The 18798-nt window shown below is 42.1% G+C and overlaps 1 protein-coding gene across 5 annotated transcripts in view; it reads left to right on the forward strand.

The window, feature by feature from the left end:
- SPTBN1 (spectrin beta, non-erythrocytic 1) overlaps positions 1 to 18798 on the forward strand; it is a 136104-nt gene that overhangs the window by 87502 nt on the left and 29804 nt on the right. For all 5 annotated transcript variants that reach the window (XM_027783310.2, XM_055816003.1, XM_055816002.1 and 2 more), the window contains 13 exons: positions 603 to 694; positions 1848 to 1928; positions 2735 to 2850; positions 3876 to 3988; positions 4625 to 4812; positions 5913 to 6030; positions 7413 to 7571; positions 8192 to 8494; positions 9314 to 9467; positions 10158 to 11028; positions 11163 to 11300; positions 11934 to 12690; positions 12932 to 13134. In XM_027783310.2, coding sequence (XP_027639111.1) covers positions 603 to 694; positions 1848 to 1928; positions 2735 to 2850; positions 3876 to 3988; positions 4625 to 4812; positions 5913 to 6030; positions 7413 to 7571; positions 8192 to 8494; positions 9314 to 9467; positions 10158 to 11028; positions 11163 to 11300; positions 11934 to 12690; positions 12932 to 13134 — 3293 coding nt within the window. The remainder of the gene's footprint in view (positions 1 to 602; positions 695 to 1847; positions 1929 to 2734; positions 2851 to 3875; positions 3989 to 4624; positions 4813 to 5912; positions 6031 to 7412; positions 7572 to 8191; positions 8495 to 9313; positions 9468 to 10157; positions 11029 to 11162; positions 11301 to 11933; positions 12691 to 12931; positions 13135 to 18798) is intronic.

Genomic DNA, 18798 nt, shown 5'->3' on the forward strand with positions numbered 1-18798 from the left:
AATAGATATATTTGTCCATATGAAGTAAAAAGTGGTTTCCTTCCCCTCCCCCGACCTTTTTTAAAAAAACCTGGATATAACGGCCTAGACTTGAGAATATATGGTTTTTATACTGCTAAGGGCAAACACTATTTTCTCCAAGCTTGAAGTTCCCATGAATTCAACAAACAAAAAATTGTTTGCTCCCATGAAACTCCTGCTTAGCTTTTGCCTGTGGATCCCCTCAGGAGGACCCCTATGTGCTGCACCCCTCAGCTCCTGGATATTCTCAGCTTCCTGCGGGAGACTTCTCGCAGGGTGGAAACCATAATGCGGTATAGGGCAGGGTTTGCCTTGACAATTGGAGATAAATTTTCTTGTGAAGTTTAAACTGTTTAGTCAATGGACTAAACAAAGAGTAATCCTCCAGTAAAATAAGGGCAGATGAAGCTTTCTTTTGACATGAATGCTCTTAAATGAGGAAGAGTGTTCACCTACTTCCACCCGGCCTGTTATTGTAGATTTGTTACTTATATTCTGATCTAATTTCTTTCATCTTTTCAAAAAAGGCAAACAATGTGTTTTCTCAAGAGAAACACTTAATACTTCTGTGTTAATTTTAGATCCAAGACATCAGTGTTGAAACTGAGGACAACAAGGAGAAGAAATCTGCTAAAGATGCTTTGCTTTTGTGGTGCCAGATGAAGACAGCTGGGTGAGTGTGGATTAAGTCATTATTTCTAAAGCTCTTACAGCATTTTGAGTTTTCATTGAAATAAATTCAAGTGGGCAAACACATATCTCTCCTTAAGTAGATTCAACTAAGAAAGGTGAATTGTTGTTTACAAGTTAGAAAATTCTGAGTTTCTTATATTAATGCTGTGTGATAAACATAACAGTCTGATAATTTGTGAACATATAGTAATATACTGACTCTTTTTCATCCTATTCTGAAGAAATAATGATGCCTCAGATGTTTGCAACTGGCTTTTCCCTCTTCCCATATATGTGAAAGTATTTCCAAAATGTCTTTCTCTGACAGTAACCTTCTTGCATAATTAAATATCCATTTGTGGAGATTCAGTATGTTTCCCCCATGAAACCTGGAGGTCCCTGTGATGACTTGGGGCACTTCAGCATTGTTCTAGTGGTACTTCATCATCTTCTTCCAAGAAAACTCTATGGTAGTGGTTTGTGAGCACCCTGAAATTTTTGGAGACTTGCCAAATACCCAGATCACCGAACAAATTAATTTTGCATCTGCCTATCCATTTTGGCACAAAGCTGGCTATCATATGTGCTTTGTTTAAAAGTCAGACAGTGATGAGAGTCAGTCCTTGAAGATGCCTGAGGACAGCAGACAGTTTCAAGGAGAACTTAATGTATCACTGCTCCCGTGGTACCTGTAGCCATCAGAAGAGGTTTTGCTCCTCTCTGTTCCTGCAGTTGGTGCAGCTTCTCTCTTGAACTTAATATTTTGAGTACCTGAAAATAATTGTTTGCCAGCAGATGAATCAAGAGCAGGCTTTAGATTTGAAGGGAAACTTCACAGGCTGCAGGTTGGGCAGGAAGTTATAAAACAGTAGCTTCAAGCTTCAAATTACTTTGAAGGACGTTTAGAGCTTTTCTCTGGATTGAATATCAATTACACGGGGTTTATGAGAGTAAGTGAGATGCACTTACCTCTGGTGTCAGTCTGTGACTAGAGAACTGTCATGATGATAGATCGTCGGTCATGGGATGGTAATATCCCACCCTTAGGTTCGCAGTGTACATAGCACTCCTGCAACCAGCTTTCAGTGACAGCGTGCAGAGCTGCAGCAGGGATGCTATATTGATTGTGTTCTCTTTGTTTTGGGTTCTGCCAGTTACCCCAATGTCAACATTCACAACTTTACGACAAGCTGGAGGGATGGGATGGCTTTCAATGCACTAATTCATAAGCACAGGTATGTGTGGGTAAATGTCTTTATGGATTTTGAAAGCTTGGACTGTTGCAATGTGCACTGGGTTTGGCAGTTGCCTTGCAGCTTGATTTTAAAACCTGAAGAGGAGGAAGCTGAAGAATTACTGAGAGTAATTACTGAGAGTTTTACAGCAATCTGCCTTGCTATAGAGCTTTACAGCTCTTGCAGTCACTGTGAGCTCATCTGGGCAACGTTTTCTCACATCACAAGTCAAAACAGGTTGCGTTTAGTTTCAAAAGAATAAATTATATGCGTGATTGTTTTGGTTTGTGACAGACCAGGTTGGAAGAAAACCTGCACTTTACTGAGTGGCCGATGATCGGGTCTGGTTGCCTAGAACTCAGGGGCAGGAGTGGGGAACCATGCACAACAGCAGCCTGGCGGGGAAAGAAATCTCTGCACAGGGATGGCAAAATAGACTGACATAGCTGGGGTTGCTGCTCGTCGGTAAGCTCAGGTGAAGTTACTGGGATGGCTTGCACACTTACATGGGCCTGAGGAGAGATTGTGTGACCGCAACTTTGTTACTTTCTTCTCCAGGGTCACCTTTACTGCTATTAAGCTGTTCTCCGTTTTGTCCCATGGGCTAGGTTCTGCCATGGCACGTGCTAGGCATCACTTCATTCCTTTAATACTGCCACTGAAATACACAGAATCACTGGGCAAGCAAAACCTTGGTAGCATGAGGGGCCAGGTTTTATGAGGATTGCAGATTTTGGTTCATTTGTTCACTTGAGGGTGCCTGCACTGTGCTTTGAGAAATCTAAAGAATTTTCCATCCTGTCTAGGCCTGATCTGATTGATTTTGACAAGCTGAAGAAATCAAATGCACACTACAATCTGCAGAATGCTTTTAACCTTGCAGAGCAACACCTTGGTCTTACTAAGCTCCTGGACCCCGAGGGTAAGAATTCCTGCAGTGTTTCAGCACTTCAGGGCTGTTTTCTCCCACCCTCCTTGTCGAAAGGTTCAGCTTTGTGATAGCTTTTTGTGTTAAAGAGCAGCTGGATGCTGCTGACTCAGCTGGTTGATACAGCCAGAGAGAGGAGGAGAGAATGCAAGGTGTCTCCTGCAGAAGACTGAGCAGTAGGAGCAGAGAGCCCTTAATCCTGTGTTTATTTTCCCCTATCTGACAAGATCACTGAACTGGCTGTGTATACACCAGGTCATTCCAGTTAGAGGCATCCTTCTGATCTGCTCTGAGAAACACTCTGTGAGCTGGAAGATGAATAATGTGGATTTCAGCAAATAGTTAGCAGCTTATTTCACAGGCTGTCAGTGAGTTTTAGCCTGTGCTTTTGTGAGAGTGCTGTACATGCTCGTGAATTGAAAGGCGTGCTCACAGTGTTAGGACAAGAAACTTTCTTGTCGCAGGGCAAATAGAGGCTATGTGTTTGGGCAAGTTTCTTCTTGCTTGTTTTCCAGTGCCTCAGAATTGCTGCAGGAAAGGAAATTACTTGTTTTCCATCTGTATCTCTCAGAAGATTTGCCTGGACAGACATAATATTAGGTTTGAATTTCTCTTTCCAAATGCTGATACAGAATTGAAGTTCTCAATTAACAGTACTTCTGTCAACGCACATAGACACTAGAGAAGTTAGGTGGCCGTGCACGAGCTGTGGCAAGGTCTGACTGTAAGGCCCAAAGGCCCCTAACCCACAGACACGTGCTTTAACCACAGGCTGCACTAAGGCGAAGGGATAAAGCAGCACTTCTTAGTGACAGAGTTCAATACTGTACAGCACCAAGTAATCCAGAGCCTATCTAAAGCTGTTGAATTTGTTTCTGATTAGGACATAAATCTTAGGAGCTGCACTGCCACTGAACCTATCTCTCTGATTTCTGAATGCATCCTTGTTGCATTATTAGCTTTGTGGTTTTAACCCATGCACCCTCAGTATGCTAAGACACCTCTTGTTTGATTTGCAGATATCAGTGTTGATCATCCCGATGAAAAGTCAATCATCACCTATGTGGTGACATATTACCACTACTTCTCCAAGATGAAGGCTTTAGCTGTTGAAGGAAAACGTATTGGAAAGGTTTGCAAATTGAAATTAGAAATTTTTATAAAGCAGATGAAATCTTTCAGGGGTTTTTTGGGCGGTGTTTTTTTTTTCCCCCTCTTGGGTATTAGTTTTTAAGAATCCGCTATATGGTAGGTTTTACTTCTTTTCTTGAATGTGTTTAAATATTTCCAGACAACTGTGAGGAGTAATTTCCAGGTGCCTGTATTAGAAAACATTTGGCCAGTGTTTTATTTTTGCTTGTTACTTTGGCATCATTGCTGCTTGCTTTTCCTTTCTCATTAACTGCTCTTCATCCTCTGGGTCCTCTGTCTCTTCTGGAGCCCAGAAAAGTCCCTCATTTAAAAAAATGTGCAGTCATTCTCTGCCCTTTGGCAAAGTTGCCCCCATCTTTACAGCTGGCAGACTGAACATGAATCCTTTTGTAAGCCTCAACTCTGCCCCCCTATTGCCGTGGGATCATGGGAATTCACTGCTGAAAAATGCAAAGCCCTCATTCCTCAGGGATCCCAGCCCCTGTGGCGCTCGGGAGTGAGTGGTCTGATTCATAAGTCAAGTCTCCCAACAGTTTCTTTTCTGTTGCTTGTTGGATTTAAATGACTGAAGAGTACTGCCTTTGTTACTCATGTTATGTTGTGCTGCTTGTTGCAGGTGCTTGACAATGCCATTGAAACGGAGAAAATGATTGAAAAATACGAATCGCTGGCTTCTGACCTTCTTGAGTGGATTGAGCAAACCATTATCATTCTCAACAATCGCAAATTTGCCAACTCACTAGTTGGTGTGCAACAGCAGCTACAGGCATTCAACACTTACCGTACAGTAGAGAAACCACCCAAGTAATTTTAATCTTAGCTTAAACCAACAGTGGTCTTGTTTTGTTTAGTCAGTCATTGATTTTCTTAAAAACAAACACATCCAAGTAATTTTAATCTTGGCTTAAGAATTTATTTTTCTGAACAAACCCAGATATATTTCTAATTGGCACTCATCCTTTTTACTCGGGGCCCGTTTGCTTTATGTTATTCAATGTGCAGATAACAACAACAACAAGTGTGTCGCCCGCAGGATCTCAGAGTCATCCTTTTTTACTCGGGGCCCATTTGCTTTATGTTATTCAATGTGCAGATAACAACAACAACAACAAGTGTGTCGCCTGCAGGATCTCAGAGTCCTGGAAGCCGCCGCTTCACTGAGATGCCTGTCTTATGAGTGGTAATAGCATACCATGCTAGCATAGTAATGTCACCGGTCATGCTTGCTAGCAGTGTATAATACCAATACTATTGCTGCTATTAAAAGAATCTTACTGCTTATCCAAAATCAAGAGGAAGTGTGTCTGGCTTTGTAAAACACAGCTATGCTTACTAAAACTGATATAGCCAAGACTGGGCAACTTATTTCTGGAAAGTTTCTTTAACATTGTGATATCAGATCTGTTTATTATTTTTAGTGTAAGTTCTAGTGGATAATAATCAAAATCTAAAACATTATGGAGTATCCAGACATCTTCTAGAATTGCAGACTATTCCCTAATGCCTATGGAGTTTATTTCCCAGGCATACGACTCAGGGAAAACAGTGGGAAGAGTTTATTGACTACAGTGGGCTTTAAATAAAACTTCCATTTCTTGTGTTGATAGAGTAAACTAGGACAACACACGTAGTAGAACAAAAAAAATGCAGTCTTCTGTCCCCCAGGGGGGGTTTAAATCTAAACACACAAACAGCTGACTTCTGTGAAGTTTCATTTGCTGTTTGACCCAACTGGTTCCAGGGGACGTGTGGGCTATTTCAATTGCTTCCAGCTTTCACACAAGATAAAGGTGTTTATCTGAATGCTCCATGCATAATGTCAATATTTTAAGGAAGTCTTTATTATACTTCAGTAGCAATGAAAGCTTTATTGTAACTCTGTTCTTTTGCAAAATTTCATTTAGATTTACAGAAAAAGGAAACCTAGAAGTGCTGCTTTTTACCATCCAAAGCAAAATGAGAGCAAACAATCAGAAAGTGTACATGCCAAGGGAGGGCAAACTCATCTCTGACATTAACAAGGTAAACTAAGCCAGCTCCTCCTGTGCAACTCAGGATTTTGTTGTTTTCTTTCAGTCTCTCTCTTGGCATGCTGGGAATAAACATCTTTGCTATCTCCAGCCTTGATGTGGGGAACCATAAGGGGTGGGTGAGTTGGGGTGACCTTTTCTTACAGGTGGCACTAACTGTTCTGAACCAAGTCCCTGGGTATCCTCAGCATCCGTCAGATCTTCTGCACTAGAAAAATGCTCAGTCATTCTGGTTATGGGTCTAGTCACCCTGCCTTGCTCCTCAGCAGTCCTGGCTATTAGAGTTAATTGACAGAAAGCAGCACCATATCTAGGGTACAGTAGCCCTCTCATCCCACTGCCCGCAGTGTGGGAGAGTGAAGGAGGCACCATGACTGATCTTGTGGGTTCCCGCTCGGGGTTTATGCAGCCATTTTTTGTGCTGGTGCAGCTGGCAGAACAGCAGCAGAGCTGACAAGCTCTCTCAAGGATAACAAACAACTCAAAACTGTGAGCTTTCCTCGTTTGTGTTTGATCATGCTTGGCATTCCCAGAGCAGCTGTCGTGGGTGTCTGTGGCCTCGGTCTGCATCCTAGAGAGTAGTAAACTGCACAGCTCTCATGTTTGCATTAACCCCCTGTGCCTGTGAATGCCTGAAATACTTGGGTTTCAGGCAGTTTCGTATCTGTTAGGATTTAGAAGAATTTAGGGTAGTTTGTGTTTAATTGTGGGTATTTTTGTTGTCTGTAAGAAGATCTGAAAGGTGATTAGCTGGCTTTCAGCATGCTGCTTAAGACTTTTGTTTTTGTAATACTGATGTCATGCATGTGAATGGCTTTTGACTTTGGGGGAAAAAAGGACTGGTATGCACCAAAAGTAACCAAATTCTGCAGTTTTTTTCTTTTCCAAAGTGGATGTAATGAAGAACAACAGTTGTATGTTGATTTTAGAGGTGAGAAGGGCATGAATCTGTAATTCTTGTTTCCTAAAGGAGGAGGATAGAATCTGCTTATTTGGGAGCAGCACTCAAAAAAAATTTTTTTTGTTTTTAAATTAATCAAATGTTCAAGCCAGGTGGTTTGCTTAGGCTTTGTGGGAGACAAAAAACAAATCAACTTGAGAAAATGCATCTGACATAAACAAGTCTTATACTCCTTGCTCAGAAAATGAATGAATGGATTGAGAACAAATTTGAAGCCACACGCTTATATTAGTAAACAAGGTGTAAGGTCAGCCAGTGCAAACCAGATTTATTGGCATATAAATAAATAAGCTGGTTCTGTGAAACCTGGCTGTAGTGACTTCAGTCCTGATTTCATGCAAAAACATGTGATTTATCATAATCCTGTAAGAATGTGTGTTTAGAAGACCCATGTTTTTTCTCCACATCTTCAGGCCTGGGAAAGACTGGAAAAAGCTGAACATGAAAGAGAACTGGCACTGCGAAATGAGCTCATCAGACAAGAGAAACTGGAACAACTTGCACGCAGATTTGATCGCAAGGCAGCTATGAGAGAAACTTGGCTGAGTGAAAATCAACGTCTCGTTTCTCAGGTGCTGCTTTCAGAAATTGTCTGCATGACTAAAATTGTTCCCATGAGTAATTATAGGCTACAGTTCTTGCACAGAGAACATTTACTCCCCTGTGCCTCCTATTTTAGTGAATTTATGTATATTTGTATTTATTGTATGTGTGTGCAAATATATATTTAGTGTATATCTACTGCATGTCCTATCTTTAATGCATTTGGGTTATACCTTCCTTGAATCTATTAGTCTGTATTCAGAAGATATTGATGTGGAAATAGCCACCCACAGTCAATATCTTCTTTATCTGAATATTTTGGTCAATTCAGTGGAATTAGCTGAGGAATTAATTTTATTTTCTAATAATAGAGATAACTTAAAAGAAATCCAAAGCCCCAGCCTAATCCTGGTGGCCACCATGATTTTTTCCCCAAAGGCAGTAAACAGTATCTCTGGTTTTATCAGTGGTTGTCTGAGTGATTATTAGTGGTTATCAGAAGTGTCTCTTATTCTATTAAGGAAGACTTTTCAGAGCATTTTGAGATCCCAAATTTGCTAACAAGTGTATGCTGTGCAATCAGAGATCAGGAGCAGTAGGTCTTTTCTCCTCAGCAGCCATTACTGAAGAAGCGTCTCTTTCTTTACAGGATAATTTTGGCTTTGACCTTCCAGCAGTAGAGGCTGCAACAAAGAAGCATGAGGCCATTGAAACGGACATTGCAGCATACGAAGAACGAGTCCAGGCCGTGGTTGCGGTTGCAAAGGAGCTTGAGACTGAAAATTACCACGATATCAAACGCATTACTGCGAGAAAGGACAACGTTATACGCCTATGGGAGTATCTCCTGGAGTTGCTCAGGGCACGGAGACAGCGGCTGGAGATGAATCTTGGTCTGCAAAAGATTTTCCAGGAAATGCTGTACATTATGGACTGGATGGATGAGATGAAGGTAAGTGTTAGCCATTTCAGAACGTAGACCAAACGTCTGGAGAGGAGTAGATGTCCTTTTTTGTAAATCTTTTAAGATTCATTTTGCCCGTCTGGTTTAATGGACAAATGCAGAAGATCCACATTCAAGAGCAGTGAACAAATTCCTTATACCTTATGTTGATTTTTTTAAAAGAAAGATTAAAAACAAGTAAGAAAAAAGAACAAGTTCACTCCCATAAAAGGCCACTTTTCAGCTTCACACACGTCTCAAAAGGGCCAGAGGATTTGGTCACAGTGCTTGGGTAGGGATGATGATTTTGGTGAAAGGGATTAAATAATCTCTCTTCACCACAATTTACATGGGGAACAAGTCACCTCTTCACCTCTGTGCTTTAAAAAGGATGAATTTCTTCCTGTCTGTTCTCCTGGGATCTGGGAAGGGAAAGAACCGGGGCTTTGTTCTTGACCATCAGCCAGCAGAACTTGGAAGCTGTCAGAGGAAAGAAAGATGTGTGTAGCTCAGTGGCAGCTCACAGCACCTGGACTGAGTGTTTTTCATTGGTCCTGCTGAGCTAACTTTGCTTCTCATCATCCTAGACGTAAAACTGCATTAAAGAGCAGTCACGTTCTTTATGGCTGCTAGTGACTTTAAAAATACTGGCTCAAATTCATATCATCGATGCCTCTATACATTTGAAATCTCTCCCCATATAGGCCTGGTGTTTCTCTGGACTTCAGTCAGTGTAACAACAGAGCACAGTGTAATGCCTGGAGTCATTAAGAAACAAACAGCTTATGGCCTTCAGCCTGTTTTACTTGTCTTTTACATTTTGATCAGGTGCTTCTGCTGTCTCAAGACTATGGTAAACATTTGTTAGGAGTTGAAGACCTGTTGCAGAAACATGCTCTTGTGGAAGCTGACATTGCGATTCAGGCTGAGAGAGTGAGAGGGGTCAATGCATCTGCTCAGAAGTTTGCCACTGATGGAGAAGGTAACTACCAGCCAACATGTCCTCCTTTTGTCTTAATTACATATGAGGTTATAGAAGAGCCTCATTAGTTCTGCAAGGCACGTTAGGTTAAATTCAGAATCAGAGAATACAGCTTCATTTGTTCCTCCTTTATTCACTGTGTCAATGATTAATTTGTCCCGGTACCTGCTCAGGAATTCATTGTGGCATTGTGTTTGCATGGGACGTCACGCTTCTAGCCGGCAGCTGCTGTAACTTCATAGCAGTCACTATTAATTCCCTGTCCTGTGTTTCTAATGCAAACAATACAGACTGTTGGACCCAGTCTGATATTTGTTGCCATTTATGCTATATACAAGCAATTCCACTAAACCAGTGTCATTAACTAGAGTAAACGATGTTCATTTTTTGCAGTTGTGTGAGTGAATCTGAGTAGTGAATTTTGTTTCACTGAAGAGAGTCATCAATATCTTTCAGGGGGGAGAGGGGGTTGGCAGCTGTTGTGTCATTATGCAAAGAATAGTGTTTTCTGATCTGTGTTACTGTATGGCGGAGCTTGAATAGTTCACAGCCACTTCCAGGAGACTATGCATTCTTTTGCATAAACTTCACAGATGGAACAAACAGGAGTTAAGAACTCTGTGTATGCTCCAGCTGTAGGGGTGAAAATGATTCAGTCCAAGTTGTAACATACATTGTCTATCTGAACAGGTTACAAACCGTGCGACCCGCAGGTTATCAGGGACCGTGTTGCTCACATGGAGTTCTGTTACCAAGAGCTGTGCCAGCTCGCAGCTGAGCGCCGGGCCCGCTTGGAGGAGTCCCGGCGCCTCTGGAAATTCTTCTGGGAAATGGCTGAAGAAGAGGGTTGGATCAGGGAGAAGGAACAGATCCTGTCGTCTGATGACTATGGGAAGGACCTAACCAGTGTCGTCCGTCTCTTGAGTAAACATAAGGCGTTTGAAGACGAAATGAGTGGTCGTAGTGGCCACTTTCAGCAGGCAATAAAAGAAGGTGAAGACATGATTGCGGAGGAGCATTTTGGGTCTGAGAAAATCAGAGAAAGAATTAAGGATATCCGGGAGCAATGGGCTAACTTGGAACAGTTATCTGCCATTAGGAAGAAGCGTCTGGAGGAAGCCTCTCTGCTTCACCAGTTCCAGGCTGACGCTGATGACATTGATGCATGGATGTTGGACATCCTCAAAATTGTCTCTAGCAATGATGTTGGCCATGATGAATATTCCACCCAGTCCTTGGTCAAGAAGCACAAAGATGTGGCTGAAGAGATTGCAAGCTACCGGCCGACCATTGACTCGCTTCATGAGCAAGCAAAGGCTCTACCACAGGAACATGCCGGATCTCTGGATGTGCAAGGCAGGTTGTCTGGAATAGAGGAAAGATACAAGGAGGTTGCTGAGCTGACACGGCTGCGTAAACAGGCCTTGCAGGATACCCTTGCCCTTTATAAGATGTTCAGTGAGGCAGATGCTTGTGAGCTTTGGATTGACGAAAAGGAGAAGTGGCTCAATAATATGCAGATTCCAGAGAAGTTGGAGGACCTGGAAGTGATCCAGCACAGGTGAGAATGCCTTACCAGGAACTTTGGGGAATACTGGGTGGAAGCTTTTTTTACGCCCGCTACCTTTCTCAGCTTGCCTGTGGCCCAGGTTCTCTAATGCCTGTGTGATATTTTTTTTTTCCCCCTGCTTCCAGATTTGAAAGCTTAGAACCAGAAATGAACAATCAGGCATCCCGTGTTGCAGTAGTGAACCAAATCGCTAGACAGCTCATGCACAGCGGCCATCCAAGTGAGAAGGAGATCAAAGCACAGCAAGATAAACTCAACACAAGGTAGGCGAAGGCCTCATGCTCGTAAACATGGCACTGGCTGAAACAAGTACTGTGGGGTCACTTGTGTTTCTTATGTTTTTTTAAGATACTCTGATACTTTTACTTGAAGTATCTTCAAGGTAGGCCTTAAAAGTTTCAGAAGGAAAAAGAGCTGTGTCTTTCAAGTATTTGATTCACATATGGACTTTTGCTATTGAATTCAGTCAGGTCCTGAGTGTATCAGTACCTTGATTTGAGAGCTGGAAATTTACTGTAATGACTATTACGATGAAAAAGAAACCATTCTAACTTCCTGTAAATTCACTTATTTTTAGGCTCCAAAATCAACAAAGAAGAGTACATTTAGTGTGAGAATTAGGTGTAACTAGCAATTTTTCATTTGAGGAAAAAATACTTTTAAGGACTTGGTGTTGCCTAGTACATGTCAAATTCTAATGTATGCCGTAGCTTGGTTAATGGCTGTTTTGCTAAAACTAACGGTGATATGAGAAGGACTGAAAAAACACAAATAGGTTATTTCATGGCTTACCAAGCTCATGTGAGCAACTGCTCACTCAGCAATGTTGCCATATCCTTTTTCTTTATTATATGCAAATCTCAATTTCTCTCCTTTTCTCTCCTCACAAATTTCAGATGGAGCCAATTCAGAGAACTGGTAGATAGGAAGAAGGATGCTTTGCTCTCTGCTCTGAGTATCCAGAACTACCATCTTGAATGTAATGAAACCAAATCCTGGATCAGGGAAAAGACCAAAGTGATCGAATCCACACAAGATCTGGGTAATGATCTAGCTGGAGTGATGGCCCTGCAGAGGAAGCTGACAGGCATGGAACGTGACCTGGTAGCCATTGAAGCCAAGCTAAGCGACCTGCAAAAAGAGGCAGAAAAGTTGGAATCAGAGCATCCTGACCAGGCACAGGCTATTCTTTCACGGCTCGCAGAAATCAACGATGTATGGGAAGAAATGAAGACCACCCTCAAGAACAGAGAGGAGTCGCTCGGAGAGGCAAGCAAACTGCAGCAGTTCTTGAGAGATCTGGATGACTTCCAGTCTTGGCTGTCCAGAACACAGACGGCAATTGCATCCGAAGATATGCCAAACACACTGACAGAGGCTGAGAAGCTGCTCACTCAACATGAGAATATTAAGAATGAAATCAACAATTACGAGGAAGACTATCAGAAAATGAGGGACATGGGTGAGATGGTGACACAAGGGCAAACTGATGCTCAGTACATGTTCTTGCGCCAGCGCCTACAAGCTTTAGACACTGGATGGAATGAGCTTCACAAAATGTGGGAGAACAGGCAAAATCTCCTTTCCCAGTCTCATGCCTACCAGCTGTTTCTCAGAGATACCAAGCAAGCAGAAGCGTTTCTTAATAACCAGGCAAGTAGTCAAGATATACCTTATTTCATTTCTACAGGTTGGCACCATATACTGCAAGCAATTAACAAACAAGGTCGTTTGACAGGAGAACTGTCCTTTCTTAACTATAATGTCTTTTGTATTTTACTTCTAACTGTTCTTGGGAGACATTTCTTTTCATATATGATGCACCTGTTGTTGGAGCGGACAGCCTAGCCTGAGTGTAATACTTTTATCTCTCTGCTTTATGCTTTAATCACAGGAGTATGTTTTGGCACATACGGAAATGCCCACTACCTTGGAAGGAGCAGAAGCTGCTATTAAAAAACAGGAGGATTTCATGACCACAATGGATGCCAATGAAGAAAAGATCAATGCAGTTGTGGAGACTGGCAGGAGGCTAGTTAGTGATGGGAACATTAACTCTGATAAAATCCAGGAGAAAGTGGACTCTATTGATGACAGGTAAGGTCAGAATAATGGCAGAATGTAGCTGTTCATACTTTAATCCCGTTCTCTGAGAGATGACCTTTTACCAAATTCCAAAGGCCAAGTAACATGTTAGAAAATGTCTGTTGCAGACTGTTTTCTTTGTCCTGTGGAAAAACAGAAACTGTAATGTTTCAAAAATGTGCCGGGCTAATCTTAATTAAATACTACTTCTCCCCATTTTCTAGCAACTTACTAGGTAATGAGCTCACTACCCAGAATTTGGCTATATGAATGTTGCTATGTAATTCTTGGCATATTAACAGATTTTATATTACAGTGGAAGCTGTAGCAGTTAGCTATATCTGGTTCCACAAGTCTTATTTTCCTCTGCTACCTCCTAGCTGATTTACTTGTAATCATGTATTCCTGTCCATCCTCTGAGGAAGGAATGTGGCTCTTCTAGAGTGTAATTGGCATGGTATCTACCCCACCCGCTTGGCTTTGATCGCATTTTCCAACTTGTCCAGCCCTTCTGAAATCAGATTAGGAAACACGGGTACAAATCTGCCTTTCATCCTAGAACAAGTCTTTTGCTTTGTCTCTTTAGCTGTGGCATGGATGCTATAGAACATTAAGAGTTCCTTTTTCTTTGAAAACCAAATGTTTGGTCTTGATGACTATGATTCATGGTTCTTTCTGCTTTTGGTTTGAATAATACTGGAGTCTTTCAAGGCACTTTTCAATCATTGGATATCAGAACACAGCAGTAAGCTCATACAGAACTGTTATGTCAAATGTTGCTGACGACCCTTCTGTCAGACTTGCATCCTCCCACAGCCAGTAAGCTCAGTTCCCCAGATGCCTTTATCTCCAAGGAGAAACTGAAGTAGTTCAGAAAATGTGCCTTTCCTGTTTTGGGAAACATGCCCCACTGTGTATGCACCCACTTCAGCTGTGGCTCATGACTTAAAGAAAGGTGGGTATTCTTGTTGCCAGAGCTGGCTGGGGGCCTCTGAGTCCTCTGACAACCTCACCCCAAGGATACCTCACGTTTTCATCCTCTCTCTAACCAGTTTGACTCTTTAGATCCCAAAGATAATCTGCAAAGGTCAGGGAGAGGAGATTATATGAAGGCAATCAAGGTGAAAGCTAAGAAATTTATTTTCCTTATCTACCCTCTCTGACTTTCGATGACCCCTGGTGTAAGTTTTCCCATCCACTTCATAAGCAGGAGGACTTGATCCTGGCCTTCTGGTCAGGTGTCTTCTTTCTGCAGCTGTGGGAATAGTAAAAGATAACATCCAAGGACACAGTAGCAAACGGTCAGCTGCTTATTGCAGCCCTTTCTGAGGTGGCTGGAGTGGGGGACAGCTTCAGCCTCTGCTCCATGTGCTCTGCAGAGAGGTTCCTGCTGCCCCAGCTGTGGTGCTCTGGTGACTGTTTCCCCCCAGTACAGCTACTCCTTGGTGTCCCCATTGTCCTGTGGCCCTCCAGCCGGCCAGCTGGGCTGTCCTGCCTGTGGGACATGTGCTGGAGTTCCTACTCTAAATGACAGGCAAGTCCTAGAAACTACTTTTTTTAGGCCAGCTTTTTTCCAGCGCATTTCCTCAATTCCAGAGCTATTTATGCAGAGTGCTGCAAAAACCATCCGGTGCACTGCTATTCAGGAAATCCGTGTGATTGCTCTCTGAGTCTGTAAGGCTGATAAGCCTCAAGAACAAAGTCTTAGGGCTGGGTGTAGTGGGAGTGGTAGCAAAGGAAGCCTCTTTGGTTTTGCAAAAAAAAAAATTGCTTACCCAACCAAGCTCCACCTGGATGTATAACAAAGGACCAAACCAAACAAGTACAAATATGTGCAGTGGCTCCATACTTCCCATATGGAGCTCTTTGTAGATTTTTAGTATTGTTAATTGTGGTTTTTTACAGTCATGCTTTCAAGCTATTCCAGAGGAGACCCTACTGCCTGTTGGTACAGCAGACAGATCCTGCCTTAAAACCGTTACCGTCTAAATAGACGTGGTAGGCATCAGGCTAAGGAAGGAGAGAAGAGGGCAGAAGCAAAGTGGAGCTGTGCAGTAGGAGATAAACACTTCCATCTTTTAGCGCAGTTCACAGGGAAGAATAAATGAGAATAAGGACATGGAGAAAATGTGAGAAGGAGAAGATGGGTTTGAATAAAGCTTACCACTAGCTAGCTTTTCCAGCTAGGAAACAAGCTGGTCTCCCCCGTGCAACTCTCACTGCTTTGGTGACTTCTGCTGCTGTTTCTGCCAGCTGGGGGAAGTGCCGTCTCCTCCATTTTCTTTCGGAAGAGTGTGAGAGGGCTGCCCTAGTCTGCATGCCTGCACGTGAGATTTAAAGACAGTGGCAGGTCTGACTCAGATTGTGATCTGGGTCTGTTTTTCATCAGCTTTTGCATTTGTGCAACGTTTGCTCAACAGGCAACATAAGTAATTTTTGTTCTTGCCTATTCAGAAAGGAGAGTGCCTCTTGTTTGCTGGAACAACTAAAGAAGCTAAAACTGCCTTGCATATATTTCAGTATTCGTAGCAGGCAGATGCATTCATGCTATGTAAGATTTATTATTCCTGCACAGACTTAGAAACCCACAGGCTTACAGTTAAACCACAAGTGACTTTGTCAGTTTTCAGCATTGTTAGCATTCTCAGGGGCTTCTGGGGAGACAGCATGGGAACGCTGTGGCAAATCTTGGTGCTCTGCCCTTGGATTAATTTGAGTCAGACACCTTCTTGTGCTGAACAGATATCATTTTCCTGGTTTAGATTCTTCGTAATGTTGCCACAGAAGGAAGATGCCCCCACGTTTTAACTGACTGGTACATCCCCTATTCCCTTTTACTGTGTAGATCTGGCTTAGCTTGGACATTTTGGATCTGAGATTGCCTCTTCAGTATATGCGTGGGGAAGCCCCCTTTTAAGGCAGGCCTGGGCCCTGCTATGGTGTAAGTCGTATATGTGATTATTTATGTAAACAGGCATACGAATTCAAAATCATTCTAAATAATTAGAGTCTGTAGAGCAAACTCTTTTGTGCAAGTGTGGGATATTCTTCCACAAACTATTTTAGCAAATGAAAAAGCAGTCATTGACAACCTTAGATGTGACAGGGTCAGAGTTTCTGGCCCTTCTCTGCCATGTGCATCTCAGAAGAGTAGGATTTTAATAGTTAGAACTGCAATCAGCAGTTAAACAGTAAGGTTTGCACTTTTTTCGACCCTTCAGTCATGGCCAAGTGCTTGTAGCCTTCAGCAGAGCTGCAGTCCAGCCTGTCCACCACCCTGACATGCCTGGCTAGCTCAGCTGGGGCCTCTGCACGCATGGCCAGGGAAGCAGGGTGACCAGGCAGCCTCCTTAACACCACACTCTTCTAGTATCTGGGTAAAAAATTGTGTTATGAAGGGGTTCTGTTCTCCAGTCTGTCTGCTTGTTCATTCTACCTAAAGCCCTTCTGACGTACTGGTAGTAGAGGGCAGGAGAAGCTTTCCTAGTGGTAGGGGAAGTTACGCACAGAGAATTCTGAAAACTCTGTCATCGGAGCTTTTAAAGAATTTAGGGAAACATGAACAAGGGATTAATAATGTTTTGATACAGACAGTCTGGGGCAGGAGAGCAGTCTAAAAGACTTCTTTAAGGCCCTTTATTCCCATAAAAAATAACATAAATTCTGTTGTGAAAATAACAGGAATTCCTGCCTGTTCCAGCACTGTCCATCCTCAAAATACTACAACCACATCTTCAAGTATCCAGTTTAAAACTTACTACAGTTCAGACCTGTTCTTTGTCAGAAAACGCTCATCTTTCAGTCCCACTCCAGTTCATCTCGGACAGCTGACCAACCTGTTACAGTTAAATAGTTCTGAGTACCAAAAATCATATTTGTTATGCTGAGGGGAAAAAAAAAAAAAAGAAAAATGCTGTGTCATCATCTGTTTGATATCCCTGCATGGTTTCCCTTCGAAGTTCTTGAAGTTAGTATTTCCAGCACTCTCTGGGAGATACTTTTGTTAGTTTTTTTTAAACAATGGAAGAACAACTCTGCTTACTCTTAACTGTATTCAAATAAGTGTCATGAAGAGTCTCCTTTTAATTTTGTAACTTGTGTCCTCTCCAGAATGCATGAGTCTATAATGTAATCTAGCCTTAAAATCTATGAAATCATCGTAATAAAATCACCCAAGCAATCCCTTCCTTCATTTTAGCCAACTGAGTAATGCGCTGTGTTTGCCCAGGCATATAAAAACCAGCCAAGGAAGAGTGGAACCAAACCCAATGATGTTAGCTATATTATAGAGATTTTTCCTAAGGCACAATTTACGCATCCCTTCCTTTGTGCCCTCTGATAACGCCTGTCAAAACTTCAAGACTACCGGGGCTTGGACTCCAGCCTCTTGCTTTGATGGGTACATATGTTTTCCTTGCCATCAGATCTGTAAATCAGTTTTCTTGACCTACAGCTATGTAGATGGTGCTTGCCTGGTTATTCAGAGGAAGCTGTTGAGACAAAAGAGAAGCAATTTGTAGTCCTGTAAAGTCCTGTGAAGGCCTTCAGACCTATTGCTTTTACGTAAAACGTATCCCTAAGTGCTCTGTGTGTTCTAACTGTGCCAGAGAGCTCACTCTGGTAACTTATTGTGGATCAGGAGTCGTGGTGTCTTAATCCAGTTTTTGTCATCAACGTGTAATTTATAGCATTCTAGAATATCATGAGTCTCTGGAGATTTCCAGTAACATGGATTTATTTAGCTATTGCCAGTGTGTAGTGAGATCACATTGTGAATTGCAACCCTTTTAAAAGAATTTCCAACTCTCTATTTATCTCAGGTTATTAAAAACACCAGCAGTATTTCACTTTAACACCCTGTACAGTGAAATCTGAATAGATCTTAATGCAATTAGCAGTAAATAAAAATTATCTTTGCCTTCTCCATCTAAATCGCCTCATAAATAATGAAAGTACCGAAGGACAGGGATAACTACTCCAAATTAAACATCAGTTAAAAATAAGTTCAGAGATACCTTGGGAGTCTGCTCTTCAGACACCGTGCCATTTGAAGAACCCACCAAGGCCTTTGGGACTGCCAGCATGACTCACCCATCCTTCAAGGGGCAAACAGTTACGAATTAAAAATAAGTCTTCTAGACTAACCTTTTCTTTTCTTCTGTCTGCTCTTAAACATTTTGGAGAATATGTTCCAATGCGCATAAAGCTTCTATTTGCAGAAACACACCTGTGTGTTGCTTGCGCTGTTTGTTCAGTACAGCATTTGGAAGGTTATGTAAACCACGCCAGCTTTGCTCAGGAGAATGAGGTGCTAAGCTACAGCAGAGGTACATTACGAAGAGCATTACAGCAAGTACACGCTTTGCAAGAGCCACATCACATGCGATCTTATTGTTGCAATTTTGCAGATATTTTTCTTATGGTTTTTGGCAAACAGTCTGAACTTCCCTGTGGTCTTGAAATTATTGGGCCAAACTCTGTACGTAACACTTGTGAAACCCCACTGACTTCAAAATTTTCTCTGTGTATTTAACTGGCCACAAAAACAAGTAGATGCTGAACTTAAGTAAGCACGTTAAATAACACAGCTTCAAAAATGTCCTCCATTTGAAAGGCAATAGAAAACCCACACCACATAATTACTCAATATGTGTATCCCAAAGAGGCTACAGAAAA

The sequence above is a fragment of the Falco peregrinus genome, chromosome 11 (genome assembly GCF_023634155.1).
Source record: "Falco peregrinus isolate bFalPer1 chromosome 11, bFalPer1.pri, whole genome shotgun sequence".
In the NCBI taxonomy this organism is placed as follows: domain Eukaryota; kingdom Metazoa; phylum Chordata; class Aves; order Falconiformes; family Falconidae; genus Falco; species Falco peregrinus.